Here is a 19131-nt window from a genome sequence, read left to right as displayed (position 1 = left end):
ATTTCATGGTTCCAGGTTCAAGATATTTCATGGTTCCAGGTTCAAGATATTTCATGGTTCCAGGTTCAAGATATTTTATGGTTTCTGGTTAAAGAAGACTTAGGACCCCATATTATTTTAAGAAAAAAGTCCCGGGAATCTAAAACTTAGGACTTTATTTTCAGTGACATTTTGTCCTGGGACTTCAGAAAAGTGGGAATTTTTTACCAAAATTTTTATTTCCAGGTTTTTTCCCTTTAACTTTCTTTTATAGATTTAGTAAAAAGTACCCCGGGGTTAATTCTGTTCGTGAATGAGTAAATGAGACAGACGTAAAAAAATAAATAAAAATGGGATTTTATAAAGTAAACACTGTACAATAAAAAAATATATGCTTGTTCCTAACTTTTAAAAGTACACTTGTTCAGGTTTCCTCCACGATTCGAATAATTTGTTTAATCTTTATTAATCTTTATTTGTTCTTTGAACTGTGATGTTCAGTTTACTTTGTGATGCGACGGCTCTGATAAGAATTCCTATAAAAAGGGGAATATAGTTTCTAGAATATATTCTCTAGAATTCTACAGAACAGCAATCATCATGAAAACCTTCGCAGCAATTCTTCTTCTCTCCCTTGTCTCTGCTATCAGGTAAAATATTGGGGGAAGAGATAGGGTTTGCATCAAGTAAAATATTGGGAGGGGGTGGGGGTTACAGGGACTTGAATCCTCCCCTTGGTGTCTGCTATTAGGTCAAATAGGAGGCGGGGGGGGGGGTACAAGGCTTTGTCCCTTTAAATCCACCCTTTGGTGTCTTTCATAGGGGGGAGGCAGGAGGGTACCGGGATTGTGTCCCATTGAATCCCTGATTCCTGATATCAAAGAATAAAGAAGCAAAAAAGGAAAACAATCAAACTTAAAATTAGCTTTAATTGCTATAATGTCAGTGCTGAAGTGAGCTGCGACGAATGCAAGGGATGGGTTGGAGCCCTCCAGGCTTATCTTTTGACTGATGAAGATCTTGAAGTCCAATGTCAACTTCTCACCGACACACTTTGCCCTGAAGCCGAGGACCCAGAGGGTTGTGCTGCTGGATTCCACAACTGGTGGGCACTCATTGGTCAGTATTATTTCAAATATTTCAAAGTTTTCCCTATTGTTTTTTTCATTAACAGTCCCTTTAAATTTGGTGAAAGACTGTTAAATTCCATACATTATAAAAGGAAAATTTTCTGCAATGTCAAAGCACTGAAACTTATGTTTAAATTTTATTTTCAAATTTTTTGCTTCTCAAAAATAAAATCGCTAATGATGTTCGAATTATTAAATGTGTGAATTATAACAGGTAAAGCCATGTACCCTGTGTTCCTCGAGCCCGCTGGTATCTGCATGGATCTGGGAGCCTGCTCCATGAAGTCCCTCGCTACAGGAACATGCGAGGAATGCACTGCAGGAGTTATGTCTATTGCTGGGATTGTCGGATCGGAGGAAAGTCTTGTTCAAATCATCGAATTCTTGAAGGTATATTTGCATTCGCTTCTTTAACACAGAGTTTATATTTTTTAGATTGAAATTAGTGTTATTGTTGTCAATTTTCATTTTTTCTAATACCAATCTTTCTAAACATATTAAATAATAAGAGAAATCCCCTTGTGGTGTTCAAAATCTAAACATTTACTTTAGATAATTTGATCCATCGAAATCTATGATAGAAATTACAGTAAGAATATAAAATGAATCTCAGCTCGCCTTATTGCCTAGGTTGTAATATTCTCTTCTAATTCTAAGTGAGCTGCGGAGTGTGAAGTATAAACAAAGTTTAGCAAATACTTATGTATATATTTAAAAAGTCACGTAACTTCCAAAAACATTACCAAATATGATTCATGTAAAGTTTCAACATATTTGAATCTCTTTTATAATTGCAGGGAGATGATTTCTGTGGAACTACCCCTGATGTTGAGACCTGTGGCACTATTATTGAGATGACTATGCCCTATGCTATGCCTGTTCTAGCAGAAGCTCTATCTGGGGCATCTCTTGATCTCTGCACCGATGTTGCTATGGCCTGTTAATTTTGTTAGAAGTCTTTTAAAATAAAAACCTTTACTCTTTTATGTTCGATGTTCAAAGTTAAAGAAAGTTTTCGTGAAAAATTAATGTTGGTATAAACTGATTCCGAATTAAATTTGATATCGATCGCTACTAATATTTCTTCTGTCACTTGCTTCTATAATTAGAGAAAACAACTATATAGTTTACTGTGGAATTTTAGCTAAATTTTTCGTCGTCGTTTTTTTTTTAAAACCGACTACCAAAAGCCCTAAAAATTAACAATTTATGAGGATTAGTTCAACTACCATACGTTGCCGGTCACTCCCTTTAAGTAAAAAAAATGTTATTCGTAATTATAGCTGCTAACTTTTACTTTTTTTTAAAGTCACCATGGTCACCATCGTAGGAATGGGATCTTATTTATATTTGATCCTGTCGGTATGATGAAAAAACAACGTAGGAGTGGGATCTTATTTATATTTGATCCTGTCGGTATGATGAAAAAAGCTTCATGATTAGATGAAAAGTCAATTTAATAAATGGAAAGAATTTTGAAACAATTGGTGTGTTTTATGTTCACTAAACGAATTTATATCATAACTTGGGTTTAACTGTCGTCTTCATATTCCACAGTTGTATGGGTTTCACTGTATTCATATTTCATTAGAAAGGGGTAAAGCCTGTAAAGAAAGGTCCCTTTACACACGATTCAATTATATGAATCAAAGATATTCTTTTTAACATATTACTTTAAATTCTTGAAAGTTTCAACTCTCTTAAAGGGACTCTAAGCGTAATTTCAAGTGGCCGACAATGCAAGGCGATACTTAGTTCACTACGGTACCCTTTAAAGCTTTGTCTGATCAACTGTGAATAAGATATAATTGTTTTTAAATTTTTTAACGTATAGCAATTATCAAATTTCGACCTAGAAAAACAACCATTTCTTCTACATTGTTTATGAGATAAATGTCTCGAAAGTACCATTGTCAATCATGCATTGCCATATTTGCATGGAGGGACACTTGAAATTACGCTTACAGTCCCTTTATAGAGGCCCCGTGGTCCGCCACAGTGAGGAAACGGAGAGAAGAATTATCTGAGTCCTCTTGGACCCACGGTCCAGGATCCACCAAACAGATTCAAAGAGAAGAAGAAAATAGAAACAGATCCATTGTAAGTATTAGGGTTGGGCACGTTACAACGTTTTCTGGCCGTTTTGTTAAAGAGAGTGACCGGCTATGTAAGGTAGTTGAACTGAGTATGCAGTGTTGTGGAAAACTTCTTTCGGATTCATTTGAGACATATTAAACTTTTAAAAATCTTTAAATCCTGAGTTTGAGCGCAAATTCGACGTTCAAAACTCGTACTTTGGGGTGGATACGTTTTCAGAATTAGTTTTTTTTAATTATTAATTAACGACAACGAAAAATAAAGTGAAAATTATATAGTAATCTAATTAGATGGTTAGGAACATATTTCTCAAAAGAAATTTGTCAATAAATCAATGCTAAATCGATTATTTCGTTTTCATTATTATATTGAATTTCTTATCTTCTTTGAATTTATTCAAAGATTTCTTCAAATTCTTCAAATGTCGTCTTTTCAATAATAATTCTAGAAAATCTGCGAAAATCTTTTTGAATAATGAGAAACCAGAATAATGAGAAAATAGAAACTAATAATTGAACAAGATTACTTATTTTCGATGATAAGATTAATTTTTATTTTCTCAACATATTCCTATACATGACGTCCGTAGTTTATTGAAAACTTTTTTTACATTTTATGTCGTCGTTATTCAATAATTTCAAAAAACTAATTCTGAAAACGTATCCACCCCCAAAGTAGGGGGTTTGAACGTCGAATTTGCGCTCAAAGTCTTACCAGATCTTTGAAAAGTTTATTATGTCTCCAATGAATCCTTCCTTCCTTACATAGCCGGTCACTCCCTTTAAAGGTAAAAACAGAACGTTTGTTTTGTCAACGGTATTTTCCGTTTTATTTTTAAGTTACCGTTTTCAGTGACCTCAATTTTATTAACGACGTTAATGGAAGATATTCTGACGTTATCGTTTGTTTTTTGCAATTAACTTTTCTTATTCGTTTTCAACCCTTGATTTTATTTTCAAAAACCGTTAATCCGTTTCCTTAATGATCTAATTAACTGTTTTTGCCGTTTGTTAACGAACGGAGTCTTCCGTTAATTTTCGAAATCCTCCGTATCGTTAAAGAAACTTTGCCAAGCCCTAGGTAAATTAAGATAATAAAGGTATTGATACCTGGCCGGCCCTAATATCAGAATTCCTAAATATGGGTTTTCTTTTATTTGTGATTTAAAATGATTGGAGATAAAAAGAAATTCACTAAGATTTCAACCCTCGTTCAGCCTTTTTTATGCAATGTATAATGTATACATATATATATATATACTGCATATTAAAGAGATATTTCTAATTGACTCACAATTATCATGTTTAGTCGGACACAAGTGTATATATATGTATATAGATTTTAGGTACTTTCCTATAATCATTTATGCAATGTATAATGTATATATATATATATATATTTATAAATATACTGCACATTAAAGAGATATTTCTAATTGACTCACAATTATCATGTTTAGTCGGACACAAGTGTATATATATATGTATATAGATTTTAGGTACTTTCCTAAAATCATTTTTCCAAATGGTAACTTCCCAAGGGTAGTTTCCCCATGCTTCCCAAATGTGTAATTTCCCCAGTGGCAACTTTGTTCAACCGTATTTTTAACTCTTTAAATGGACAGCTATCTTAAAACATGCTGACAGTTGAAGGGGGGAGGGGGGAGGGGGTCATCTTTTATTCTAATTTAAAATATGTTCAGTATAGCTCTGAAGGAGGTGAGATGGGCGAGATGTCAGTGTTCCATGAGTTCTATCTGTCAGCTGAAAACTTGAAAACATTCTTTGAGTTGCTCTCCGACGATAAAATAACAAAAGGAAAAGCTGTGTACAAGATTTTACACAAATAAATGTTAATTAATATGTCTAACAAAACAGACGGAATTGAAAATTATGAATGCGGATTAATTCAAACTCTACATTTAAATTACTGGTAGAGCGATAGGAGCAGGGGCTGAGACTCTAAATTATGTAAAATTTACCTAATTCTGTAAAATTTACTAAATTCTATAAAAAGAATTGAGTCTTTGCCACAACTTCAGATTTTCTAATCTCTTTGTCTTTGCATTCCTATCTCGTAGCCCTTAGATATTTCAAACAAAAAATTCTGTTAGATCTTAATAGTCTAAGTTTGAAATAGCACAGGTTTAAACCATAAGGTTGCAAAGATTTAGAGAAAATAAGAGAATTTGAGGTTGTGACAGAAACTCAGTTCCTTTACTATATTCTGTAAAATTCACTAAATTCTGTGAAAACTAAATTTTGTAAAAATTACTAAATTCTGTTAAATTTATACTAAATTCTGTAAAATTGATCAAATTCTGTAAAATTTACTATAATTTGTAAAATTTACTAAATTCTGTAATATTTACTAAATGCTTTATATTTACTAAATGCTGTAAAATTTACTAAATTCTGTAAAATCTACTAAATTCTGTAAAATTTACTAAATTCTGTAAAATTTACTAAATTCTGTAAAATTTATCATATTCTGTAAGATTTACTTATTTCTGTAAAATTTATTAAATTCTGTAAAATTTACTAAATTCTGTAAAATTTACTGAATTTGAACCACTTCCGAGGTTGAAGAACAAAATTAGTTTTGGGACCAAATTTAAATAATAGTAAGAAGTATTTGAACTAAGCAGATTAAGTCGAACCACTTCCTTAAATCAGAGGATAAGAGAATTGGTTCTATGTTAATCTGTGCGTAAACTGGTTATAAACAGTCTCATCAATTTTTAATACAGGGTCGACTTGAAGTGTCGCAACGCCAAGGGCTTAGATTGTACCACTCCAACTCACTTATCCTTTTCTGTAGCCCTTTACAAATATATTTTAGCACCATTTTGGTTAAGAAGTAATCAGGAAAATTCTCATCGATTTTTGCTTGAGAGCGTGAGACCTTTAAATCACAGTGCATTGCTACAAACTCTGTTTTTCTAATCCCTATATATCATTAGATCAAATAATCTAGGATTGAAATAAGGTTTAAATCAGTAGGTTACAAAATAAAGTGATTAGAAAATTTGAGTATGTGGCAAGACTCAATTCTTTTGATACCTGAACTCTTAGTTTTACTACTTTTCTGGCATTTATAAATTTCCATTTCTGATTGCAAAAATTTTAAATAATATATAAAACTGGTTTACTAAAATTTGTTTCCCATGTGGAGCTGGAAATTTTTTTACTGTGGATATCGAGATCAATGTTTAATCTCTTCTTTATGTTCTATTTGATGTACAAGAAAGTGTCTGAAATTCAACCAATTAAATTGTCATTTGAAGAAATCTAAAAGCCAATCAAAATCCGGGAAAATTTTCGCGCAACCATTAAGAGATCTCTCATTTGTCTGAACCCAAGCAGGGATATCCAAAAGAGTATTCTAAACAGAGAATCCAAACTGTCCAGCATGGATGTCGGGATCTTTATCTATATATTCGCAACAATAGTTTCCAGCTCAGTTTAAACATATATAAATTTTAAAACCAAATCTTGTTTACACTTTCATCCTCAAAGATGATGTCCAAAGAGAGTCTCAGAGAAACAGTTGGCTGTTTCTTCTCTTTCTCCTTCTTCTTATTGGCTGCAATATCTTCACCATGATGGTTCGTATCTACAGGAACTCCATCAGCCTCGGGAACATCAACTTGATCACTGTCATCAACTCCTACATCATCGAGACATACAACACTATTGTAACAGTTCAGGTCAGTTACAAGACACATGAGTAACATTATAGCAGTACAGGTTAGTAACAGTAACATAGCTAACATCATGGGTGAGTAGCAAGACAGGTGAGTTGCAAATGACATAAGTAACAGTATAGGTAAGTTACATGTGACATCTGTAACAGTCTATTCTGACAATTCTTTAACAGTTCTTGGAGTTTGAGCAACTGTAATATGATCATCTTGCAATTCAACAAAAGATCCGCAAAATATATTACAAAAAATCAAATTCATTTTTTCCACACACCAGCATTTCGATCAAACGTTTACCGTGCAGTTTCGCCATTCTTTGGTTGGGTGGGAATGTGAATTTCATGAAATAAATTGAACCAGCATCATATATCTATGCATAATTAGTTACAACCCAAAAATTGTCAAAATTAATGAGACACCCTGCATATCGGACAGTACCTTAATTAAAGACCCCTCATTAAAAAAATGCCCATTTGCAGTTCAAGAGAGTAGTAACGTCATTTCAAGTGAACCTCCAATCTCAATGCAAAGATGGCAATTCCCTTCATTGAAACCTTTCTTTAATCAATAGTGTGTAAGATATTGTTTTTTTTCGAGATTTGAAAATGTTTATTTCTAATTCTAATATGTTTTCCTCATGACCTGATAGCAATTATACTCTTAAAGAAAATAAGAATTTGGTGAACTCTCCTAATGACTGGATATTTGGGAAAATTCTCAATTAGCTAGACATCTATATGTAAATTTAGCTTTTCTGTCCGTCTGTTTGTTTGTTTGTATCCAATAAACGTCAAAACGGCTGAACCGATCGGGCCCAAATTTTGTGTGGGACCTCAATGGGCCCAGGAAAGGTTTATGAAAGATAAAAATTTCAAATTTTTGTCTCCAACAAAATTCGATTTTCAATTAATTTTTGAGCATTTAAAAAATCCAGGAAATTTTTTGTTAATCCGCGAACTTGTTTTTGTATTGTTTTACGATGTACACAAAGAGAACATGTTCACTATTAAAATAGAAGATGAGCGTGAAGCGCCCTTTAAGGCTAGTTTGAGAAATTTTTATATAAATGAAAATTACTATCCTCAGATTCTCCAAGAAAATTGAAGAATTTCCAGATTTACGGGAATTTGGGAAATTACCCATTGAGATTTTGGAAATTACCTACGTGAGTGGATATATTTGTCTGGGTCATTTGAAATTTTCCTTACAGTCCCTTTAATAACGTTTGTTTATAAAGCATCATATGTATTTAGTTCGGAAATTTCTCAGAAATAATCTCATTCTTAATTACTCGGTCCTCGGAATAGATAAAAACCTTTCTCTCTAATCTGCAGTTAAAATATTATTATAAAAAATTTCTTCATAAACTTTTATTGTTCCCTTTTCTGTATAGAGAGTTTATATTAACTAGAAAAAAAACTTGATGATTTTGAGTTTTAAAAATGCATTTCGATCTATTGCAAATTTTTTCAAATCTTGAGGATGTAATGGTGATACTGAACCTGTTACTATTGACCAATGTACAGGTTTAAGATCAAGATTATTTCATAATCCGTTCGGGATTTATTATCCTGTGATAATCAGAAAACTGTATGAATAGGAAGACGACATTATAGCAATACTGAACTGCAATTAATGTTGTAACAAAGCAAATAGATTTACTATAGCATGTTACTAAATCACTTATTAAGTGAAATGGTTTGGTTTACACTCTACGATTACTGTGCCTCATATCCATAGGACTATTTAAAGTCATAGTTTGAGTCTACTTCCTATTTCAGAGTTTTCTGGTTATCACTGTATCCAAAAGTTTAAATATAATCTTTAGATGTTTATATTTAAAGATATTCATGTCCAAATAAACTTTCATGTATATATACTCAGTGCCTGGTTTGTATGTGGGTCACAATATTCTCCCATATCCCGTACACCTGGGGATATATGATAAGCATGATTCCCACATACCTCGGAGGTCTTTTAGTGTTCCTCAACATTGCGTTAGCCATCATTCGCCTCCTTCTTGTTATTCAGGTACTGGAGATCTTTAATTTTCAGAGGGTGCGCGAATACCCCCCTCCCCTGCCTTAGAAATAAGTAAAATTTCTCTTTCTATAAAATCCCTCCAATGAAGTTATTTATATGGACTTTAGATGTTTGCCCCTTGTTCACATATTGACCTATTTAGCCTAATTTTTTTGCATTCTTCAAATGTGCTGGGTCGATTGCATTTTTGGTATAATTACGTTAGAACAGAAATTCCTTGAACTGGTTCGGATTATGCAACAATTGGATTGGGGTGTGTTAATCCTATCCTTGCAGATATACTTGAAAACCAGGATTCGATGGGGTTTGACCCCGTTCCCCCCCCCCCCTCTATATACGTATTTTAACAGATAAATGTGACAAATTGTACATTTTGGAAAGTTAAATTTTGACTTTTGGGATTTATCTTGAACTATATATTTTGCATTTCTGTCATTTTTTATTGGCTCTTTAGCAAAAGCAAGAGAAATTTTTCTCCAAATAATGATTTGACCAAGAGTTTTTGCATTTTGCAGTGTTTTTGAACAAGTTTTAGATTTTTCTTTTATTTCAAATGTCGATTAAGTATAGGTCGATTAAAAGACAAGTTATTTTTTCTTTCTTTTTTCTAAGTATTAATTTTCAAGAATGATAAAACTTTTTTTTATTAAGTTTGATGAAATGCTTACATTTGATCCTGAACAAACAGGATTCAGGATACTAGCTGCAGGACTGCTTCTCAGCATACCTCCTTTCTTGGTTCCCTTCTGGATCCAAACTCGACAGGGTACAAATATTAGGCTTTCTAATTTTTAAATATCTTTTTTGTACAATCGTCGTCGTATATACCAATACAATAAAGACGGGTTTAGATTTCAATTTTGATTTCTGTCAAGGTTTTAAACAGCATGGATAAAGTTTTAAACATGATCGAAAGCAAAGTTATCAATTTATAGATTGTAATTTGAAAAAAGTTTGTTAGAAATTAAAATTTAAAAAGAGAAATCGTCTTCATTGTATTAATATAAACGCCGAATGAACACTGTACTTAAGGCTCAATCTAATGCTATGATTGATCGAGGTCATCTTAGCATGGCAATTCAAATATATTATCAGAAGTCCGAAAAATTGTTTGGACCTTAAATATTGGGGTTTTTATTGACTACCAGAGGCCTAAAACTTAAATTCATAAGAGTTGAAAGATGTTAGGGTAAAAAAAATTATTTTACCTGTGTACACCTAAATATTCGTTTCTAATCTTTACCAATTTTTGTTGTCATATATGATGATATAAAGGGGCCTTTAAGCATGGGAATACAGCCCCTCAATAGTTTTTTTCTGAAGCACCCTTTACTTTGAAATATATTCTCTTGAAACTACTTGAATTTTAAGAAAATAAAATCAAAAGTAAATTTTTCATTTCGGGTAGTCTAAATATACCGGTAGAGGTAAAGTATAATAATTCAGTTACCTGACAATAGACACATGCATATATTTTTTTACCTGTCTGGTGAACTTTGTGTAATTCTTTAACCTCCCTTGCATTCTTCCTATTTAAGTTGAGAAGTCAATATTTTATCATGATTTTCCCTTGAAAAATTTGAGGGAATTGAAGCTATAATAATAACTTCAGCAGTAAATGGACTCATCACAACAAACTAAGCTATATAGTGGGGTAGGTCAATTAGGCCTATATGTTAGAGTGGGTACTGTAAAAATTCTGGCCGCGCCATCAAAGTTTAAACCTAGACGGCATAGGATAGGGGCTGGCTGGTACAGTAGTACATGCCGTGCGTCGCTAAGGACCCTACAAGGGGTCGGTCTGGTTCGAATTCAAATTGACCCTAGTCCATCGTGTCTTGAAGATATTGACAGTTTATTATGTTATAGGATTTGTGTCTCTCCAGGTGTCCTACTACACTGGACTTAATCCTTCTGATTCCACCAACCTCCATCCGACCATCTTTGGTCTTCTACTTCTCATCGCTGGTCTTGTCATGATATCCGTCTTCTGCTTTAACAAGATCTATTTGAGAAACAAAGCTGTTCCTCTAGTAGGAGAGAACATATCACGAAAGAATATTGTTGGATTTAAAACATTGATTGGAAGTGTATTCTTCATGACATCAGTAGTTCTAATGTTTACTCTCATACAGTTTACCCGATCCAAATCTTCAAGGGCAGCAACATTTCCGCTCGGACCGTTTTTGTCCACACTTGCGCTTACTTCTGTAAATTGTTATTTTGCCATGAAATCATATGTAAGAGAGTATTCAGCTCTGCAGATCAGAAAGCTTAAGTATACCTACTTCTTCAGTAATTAAAAGTATTAACGACATGTAACATCTTGGAACTATAGGCTGGGCAGACTTCTGTTGATGAAATGGAGATTTTCAAAAATCAATGGAAGAGTCCGTTAACGAACGGCAAAAATCTTTAACAAAACGGATTTGCCATTTTGGAAAAAAGTTAACGTTTGAATGCGAAAATAAAAAAGATGGGGTTCAACAAAATTTATATATTTAATTTTTTAATGTCGTCTTCATCCCCCCCCCCCCCCCCTATTTATAAGATGGAACTTTTAAAGATTGTTTTGCAATTTGGTGACAGATTGTGCCGTACATCCAATTTGATAAACTGTTAACGATTTTTTACTGAGATTTTGGAGTTAATTTCTGAACTGTTTATGCCGTTAATTGCAAAACAACCTTTAACAGCAGAATATCTTCAGAATAACAAAACAGCTAGAAAAGGTTAGAACGTGCCCAGCCCTAATAGGAGCTACACATTTTGTTCTCTATTTGAAAGAAATGACTTTCATAATAAAAATATTTTAATATGACATACATACAAAATAAATATTCTTGCTGTAAAAGCTAAAAATTCACATAATTAGATAAAAACTATATTGAAAAGATGTAATTGTTAAATATTCCTCCTAATATTACACCTAGTTGATCAAATAACTTCATTTTGTTTTTATAATCTGATTTATTGACTATTTCACAGTTTTGTTTTGCTTTACTCAGACTATCAGAAAGGTAACAGACTAATTGGTTCTTGCTTAGTGGCCATAGGCAGCCTTGGCATTAAGATGTTCAGCACGGGCAGCTTGGACTGCAGGCTCGTCAACAGGAACAACAGCTCCGTTGGGATGAGCTACTAGACCATAGAAGCTCTGCTCATAACCATAAGGAATAGCATGGGCACCAGTAGGCTCTCCTTTGTAAACTTCTCCATAAGCAGCCAGATGTTCAGCACGTGCAGCTTGAACAGCAGGTTCATCAGCAGGGGTGACAGCCCCATTGGGATGAGCAACAAGGGTCGGAATATGGATGGGTCCGTTGTAGCTATTGTAGGCAACTTCAGAGTGTGATAATCCATTGTAAACGTCTTTGTGCAGACCACTCTCAACTCCCTTGCTACTAAGATGATCAGCACGGGCAGCTTGTACTGCAGGCTCATCAACGGGAACAACAGCTCCGTTTGGATGAGCTACCAGACCATAGAAGCTCTGCTCATATCCATAAGAACCTTCATGAGAACCTCCATGAGCAGCCAAATGCTCGGTTTTGGCAGCAGCAACACGAGGCTCATCAAGAGGAGTTACAGCACCATTGGGATGAGTCTGGAGACCATAGAACCCTTGGGGCATGGAAGTAGTTGTGGCAACACAGGCAGCAATAACCTTAGCAGAATATTATTCATAAAAAGATACAAAAGAACATCATATTTTCGTTACCCAGCTTAAATTGGATATTCATACAATAAACTTTTCATTTTTTTACAACCTTTCATTGGTTGAGATCCAAAAATATATCAGGACTTCTGATTGGTTAACGTAAATTGTTAATGGACCTTTCAACGGTTGAAAAGACTTTATGTTTAATAGACAAAAATGATTATGTAAAGATTGAGAAGAATGTGTATGTGTATGTTAATTGACTTTGATATTGTAATTCATTGAATGTCTTTTCTAAATTTCCAAAGTTATCAGTGTCGTTTTAGAAATCCCTAGTTGATGTGAAAAAAAAGATCAATGGAAACCAAAGTATTAGGGATTCTTGTAAAAAAATTGTTAATTATGGTTTTAATATTTGTTATCAGTGTGAATATGTGATGTATGTAATTTAAGACACTAAATAAAAACCCCAGCACATTTATAAATAAGACTGAAGGACAAAATTATTAGAGTGAGATTAATAATTGTCGTTTTTTTATTTTTAAGCAATAACTAACCTTGTCAACCATTAACATTAAGACCCCCCCCCCCCCTCCATGTAATGTCGTCTTCAACCTAAAAGCTCCTCTCGGAGACGAGAAACCAAACCAAACAATTTCAGCCCGCTTCTCTTTGTTCTCCGACAACGGAATATAAACACTTTTATTAATTGTGAACCACTTCAAAGTTAAGCAAAGAATATTTTCATATAAAGAATTAGTGACTTTCCTTAACATTTAATTGTCACTCTTTTCAGAAGTTTTAATGTATAAAAAAGCGTCTTAGGACTCCCCGACAGTTTAACCCACAAATACTCAAATAGATCGTAAGAATCTTTTCATTATAAATTCGTAAACCATTGTAATAATTATTTATCATTATTCATTTCATTTTTTTTTTAGGAAATAAAGAGTTTTCTGCATTATCGATTATGATTTGAGGGTTATTCCGTTGTCTATCTGTTCATCGTCAGAATATTGTTCCTATCCGACAACAAACCTTTGTGCTTAGTGGAGACGAAAAGATATTTTAAATTTTGAATTTTTTGGAAGCAAAAACAATAACTTTTGCTCAATTTTGTTCAAGAGAATTTAGAGTTGCAAGAAATTTATTTTGAAGCGAAGTTTATGAACGTCTTAAATGTGTTAAAATGTGTTACAATGTGTTACAATGTGTTACAAATAGTTTCTTACATGAGGCCAAATTGTCTTAAGTTAAAAAACGATCTTTCCCAAAAGTGGTATAATAATTAAAAGGGTAAACAGTAAACACTTCAAATTTTTTAAATAATAAAAGAGGGAGTTTTAGAAAAATAAAAATTCTAAAATTGTCAAAAAATCAAAGACTGTCCATCCCTTGGCGTAATATAAAAAGAACTTAAATCAATGGCAACGATGATGTCATTTCTTACTTTCTAATTACAATACAATTGTCAACTTACTTATTCTCCGAAATACTGATTTAAAAGAGAAATTACATGATATGTTGGAGACAAGTTTATTCTTATTGCTCTTTAAATCTGAGATTCACTTTACGCTGACAGACTAAGCTTACCAAAAACTTCATGTTGATGCTAGAGTGCTAAAGCAAAACTGAATAAAAGGATTGAACTTATGGTTTATATATCAGGATGTGCACTTATACCCTCTATACTGTATAGGTCACAAACCTTAGAGTAAATATTTGAGAATCTAACAAAAACTTTTACTTTATTTCATTTTTAAATGTTTCTAAAATTATTCTCAAATCATAATTTTAATGATCGAAATAGGCGCATTATTTATTTACCGTATTTTTTTGTATATGTATATAAATATATCTAGATATTATATATATACAAATATTGTATAGGTCATTTTTACTGTTTCAGCTGACATTCAGGTTTAAGAGAAAGGTTGACCAGAATAATAAAAATTTAAAGTTCAGCTTTGGGCATTTTAAGAGACAGAGTGGTTTTTAATAATTGGATAACTAACTTTTGTATTATTTTAGGAGATCAGCATGTTTTCAAAATATCAAAAATAAAAATAGTTTGAAAAGATTATTTTCTGAGAAATATGCGCCAATAAATACCAATCGTTTAAAATGCATTAAATTTACTGATATTTAAAACAAGAAAATGCACACAAGCTTAGTTTTGAGACAAAGAAAAATTTAAATGACAATAAAATTTTAAAAGAACAAAGACAAAATACTAATTGTCATGCTATTAAGGTAAAGGATTGAAGTTGTCATACTATAAATGTCAAAAATTAAATTTTGACCTTTCGTCACTTAAACCCTATAGTATAAACAAGATAATAATAAAGTTGAGCATCCTACTCTAAAAAACGCATGATCCTAGCCGGTACAACATGTACTGCATATGCATTCACTGGTACAGGGTACTGTCCAGTCTGAAATACCAAGATTGGAGTCGACCTAGCACGTTTTATGCAACAAATATAGCCTAGCAAGATCCAATGTCTCTATTATTATTACCTGATCAAAATATTTATAGGATTATGCCATCACAGGATATTGAAAAGAATTAATTTAATCCGTAGGTCTGCATACGATGGACGAACAACTTTGATCGTTCAGAGAAATGAAAAAACTATTGTTTTTTTTTAAACAAAAGAAAAAACTAAAAATGAACGATATAAATCGTTTGAACTAACTTAAAATACGAACGAACTTTTCAAAAGATTTCGACAAAAACGATCTTTTTTTTAATGAACGAATGTTTTTTTGGAGAACATTTTTTTGATTGATTTTTTACTTTTTCAATAAACTTTTGAAAATTGTACTAAACGAACGATTTTACTGAACGAACGTTCACTGAGAGAGAAAATTAACGAAATAGATTGAAAATTAATTATATTTTGAGAACAAGCGAAATCAAATCTTTTTTGGACGATTCAATAAAATACAAACAAATTTGGTTGTACCATTATAACATATCCCTTTTTATAGTCATGAGTAGTCTCCTGAAGACGATTATTAGTCCTCCGTCTTCTCTATATTTCCCCACCCCCTTCCCTTAATATAATCCTACTTCACGTGGATATAACGGTTCTGTCAATATTCCAGAAATCTGTGACTTTCGATAACAATTTGACCAATTAAACACAATTTTTTAGACTTTTTTCTTAAATACTTTTTTGTCGGCATATGCATTTTGAATGAAAAAGTACAGAAAAAACAAATCCGTAAGGTAAACGATTGTTGAATTATAGACCAAAACACGTTTGATTTCAAACAGAAGAAACCGAATGCTGCTCACTCTGGTTAGTCCGGGTGACTACTAAGTCCGGTACAATGGGGTCAGTTCGGATGGAATTCAAATTGACCTTAGTCCACCATGAGACCTCCTCAAATGATCTTAATCGTTCATGAACGATTTTATTCGTTTTTTTACTACGATTTTCGAACACACTTTTTCAAAACTATAGTTGCTTCTACAAAACTAACAATTTTTTCAAAAAAAAACTTTTGTAAAAACCATAGTTTTTTTAACAAACAATTTTTTTGAACAAACGATTTTTCCTAACGAACAATTTAACTGAAATAACGATTTTACCGATCGTTTATTGAGAAAAATAACAAAATGGATGGAAAATGAATGATAATTTTGAGTTCGAGTCTCTAGTTAGACTTGGTCCTAGTGGGGAGTCGATTTATATCCATATAAATGCAAAGGTATTTCATTAACGGTCGTTAACGATGTAACGTCATCAACAATCATTCACGAAGGTGTGTTGTTCATGGTCGTTTTTTATTGTTATTTCTGAAATTTTTCCCTTAACACCGTTATAAAAATTGAGATCAATAACGAATGTTAACTTTAAGAAAGAACGAAAACATTAACAAACTGCTACCTAAAAACTTGGTCCATTCTGTTATTTTAAGAGAAAATCTGTAGTCACTTTATTTTCTGGGAAACATTCTGGGTACATTTATACAATACATACATGTTTCAGACCAGCTTCTGTTCAGTTGTTCAGATTTATTAAAATAAATTATTTAGGATTGCTCCTCTTCAGTCCATAAACATCGTTACAATGCTGGATTATATAAATAAATAAAAATATTTTTCTGAACTCATGTCAATAATTTACCATGTCAATCTTATCAATGTCCTCCTGAACCTATTTTCGGAGGGTAGCATTTGAAACATCATGATAAGGTCCTAATGAAAATTTGGACTGCGAACATGAATCACCCTCTCCTTACAGGAAAAAAAAAACAGAAAAGTGGGAACCCCACCCCATCCCAGACCCCATCGTTATTGGATTTTAGCCATTCTAAATAATTAAAAATTTTGAAACATTTTCAAATTTAAAATAATTTTTCTCAAAAATATTATGATGTGGTAAATATTAAAGGTAAACTGCCTTAAAACTCTAACTAACTAAAATATATCTTAAATTTTCTTTATTGACTATTGCAGTTGCACAGTTTTGTTTTGCTTAACTCAGACTAGCATTATATAATAATATATATATAGTGGTAACAGACTAATTGGTTCTTGCTTAGTGGCCATAGGCAGCCTTGGCATTGAGATGTTCAGCACGAGCAGCTTGTACTGCTGGCTCATCAACGGGAACAACAGCTCCATTGGGGTGAGCTACCAGACCATAGAAGCTCTGCTCATATTCATAGGGAGCAGCATAGACCCCAGCAGATGCTCCATAAACTCCTCCATAAACTCCCTTGGCATTAAGGTGTTCAGCACGGGCAGCTTGGACTGCAGGCTCATCAACGGGAACAACAGCTCCATTTGGGTGAGCTACCAGACCATAGAAACTCTGCTCATATCCATAGGGAGCAGCATAGACCCCAGCAGATGCTCCATAGACTCCTCCGTAAACTCCTCCATAAGCAGCCAGATGGTCAGCACGTGCAGCTTGAACAGCAGGTTCATCAGCAGGGGTGACAGCACCATTGGGATGAGCAACAAGGGTGGGGATATGGATGGGTCCGTTGTAGCTATTGTAGGCAATGGTAGGAACAACTGTGCTGGCATAGGCTGTATTCACTGCTGGGTAACTATGGGGGTGTGCTGCATATCCTTCATCAGCGTAAACTCCATACTTGGTGGCAAGATGCTCAGCTTTGGCAGCAGCAACACGAGGCTCATCAAGAGGAGTTACAGCACCATTGGGATGAGTCTGGAGACCATAGAACCCTTGGGCAGTCGTTGAGGCAATACAGACAGCAAGAACCTAAGTAAAGACATAATTATGATTCAAGCGATTCTTTTTTATGTTTTGATTGTAAAGATTGCAGTTAGAAGAATCCACATTTTATGGTTTGGGGGATCAACCATTCAGAAGATCAATAATTTCTGGTTTATGATCAACTAATTATGGTTTGAGGATCAATTGTTTATGGTTTGGAGGATGTATTATTTCTGGTTTAGAGGATCAATTATTTTTGGTGTAGAGTAGAGGATCAACTGCATTTGGTTTGGAGGATTAACTAACATTAAGGATCAATTGTTAATCATTCAGAAGATCAATCATTTCTGGTTTAGGATTAATTATTTCTGGTTTGGAGGTTCAACTATTTATGATTCAGAGAATTAATTCATTTTGGGTTGAAAGGTTAATTATTTCTGGCTAGGAGGATCATATATATATGGTTTGGAGGATCATCTATATATGGTTTGGAGGATCATCTATATATGGTTTGAAGGATCAACTGTTTGGTTTAGAAGATCAATTATTTTTGGTTCAGAGGATAAAGCACATGTTTTATAAGATCAATTAAGATCAGATTTATTTCAGCTAATTGGTTGACAATTTTACCATTTAAGTTTGTATCGATGGTAGTACCCATAAACAAACCACTATAAAGTAAAAATTTTATTTTCACATGTTTTATAATTGCTGTCTTGATTGTATCTTCTCAGATCTGTTGATCGAAATCAGTAAAACATATACCATAACAAAATTTAAAAAGTCATACCATACTTTATGAATAGAAAATTTTCAATAGTTTGCCTTTTTCTTTAATGTAAAAGTAATTTGAACAAAAAGAAGAATATTTGTCTGAACTCGACACAGTTTAGAAAAGACTGATTTATATTTGTATATAAATTTAGCTTGGCTGTCTGTCTGTCTGTTTGTTTGTTTGTATCCAATAAACGTCAAAACGGCTGAACCGATCGGGCCCAAATTTTTTGTGGGACATCACGTGACCACAGGGAAGGTTTATGAATGATAAAAATTAAAAAAAATGTGTTTTAAAGGTTTTAGATTTTGTAAAAAAAATTAAATTCTTGAAAATCCGCGAATCTTTTTTAAAAGTCCGCAAAATTTTTTTCTTCTTTGGTTTAAAATGTAAACAAAAAGAACATGTTCACAATTTAAAAAGAAGATGGGCGCGAAGCGCCTTAAAAGCCTAGTATTTAAAAAAACAATTTGGTATGGTTAGCTAATCTTACCAAAAACTTCATGTTGATGCTAGAGTGCTAAAGTAAAACTGAATAAAAG

The 19131-nt window shown here is 33.1% G+C and overlaps 4 protein-coding genes across 4 annotated transcripts; 2 read left to right on the top strand and 2 right to left on the bottom strand.

Moving 5' to 3' along the window:
* Nucleotides 1–556: 556 nt before the first annotated feature.
* Nucleotides 557–2095, top strand: LOC111714684 (uncharacterized; the record flags this gene model as incomplete). The annotated part of the gene is given in 4 exon segments (XM_023489838.1): nucleotides 557–629; nucleotides 926–1098; nucleotides 1324–1499; nucleotides 1907–2095. Coding segments are annotated over 4 exon segments (546 nt in total). The 3' UTR covers nucleotides 2054–2095.
* Nucleotides 2096–6726: 4631 nt separating this feature from the next.
* Nucleotides 6727–11469, top strand: LOC111714687 (uncharacterized). Its single transcript, XM_023489841.1, has 4 exons — nucleotides 6727–6915; nucleotides 8794–8940; nucleotides 9604–9718; nucleotides 10822–11469. The coding sequence occupies exons 1-4, from the start codon at nucleotides 6808–6810 to the stop codon at nucleotides 11253–11255; spliced, it is 804 nt and encodes a 267-aa protein (XP_023345609.1). The 5' UTR covers nucleotides 6727–6807; the 3' UTR covers nucleotides 11256–11469.
* A 433-nt stretch (nucleotides 11470–11902) lies between these two features.
* Nucleotides 11903–14289, bottom strand: LOC111714686 (cuticle protein 5). Its single transcript, XM_023489840.1, has 2 exons — nucleotides 14207–14289; nucleotides 11903–12619 (listed from the first exon to the last, which is right to left on the bottom strand). Exons 1-2 carry the CDS (start codon nucleotides 14216–14218, stop codon nucleotides 11996–11998), a joined length of 636 nt encoding a protein of 211 aa, XP_023345608.1. The 5' UTR covers nucleotides 14219–14289; the 3' UTR covers nucleotides 11903–11995.
* Nucleotides 14290–17051: 2762 nt separating this feature from the next.
* On the bottom strand, nucleotides 17052–19131 carry LOC111714685 (uncharacterized). Its single transcript, XM_023489839.1, has 2 exons — nucleotides 19083–19131; nucleotides 17052–17859 (listed from the first exon to the last, which is right to left on the bottom strand). Exons 1-2 carry the CDS (start codon nucleotides 19092–19094, stop codon nucleotides 17167–17169), a joined length of 705 nt encoding a protein of 234 aa, XP_023345607.1. The 5' UTR covers nucleotides 19095–19131; the 3' UTR covers nucleotides 17052–17166.

The sequence above is a fragment of the Eurytemora carolleeae genome, unplaced genomic scaffold (genome assembly GCF_000591075.1).
Source record: "Eurytemora carolleeae unplaced genomic scaffold, Eaff_2.0 scaffold1611, whole genome shotgun sequence".
Taxonomy (NCBI): domain Eukaryota; kingdom Metazoa; phylum Arthropoda; class Copepoda; order Calanoida; family Temoridae; genus Eurytemora; species Eurytemora carolleeae.
Note: the sequence above shows the minus strand (reverse complement) of the source record. Positions and strands in the feature narration are given on the sequence as shown.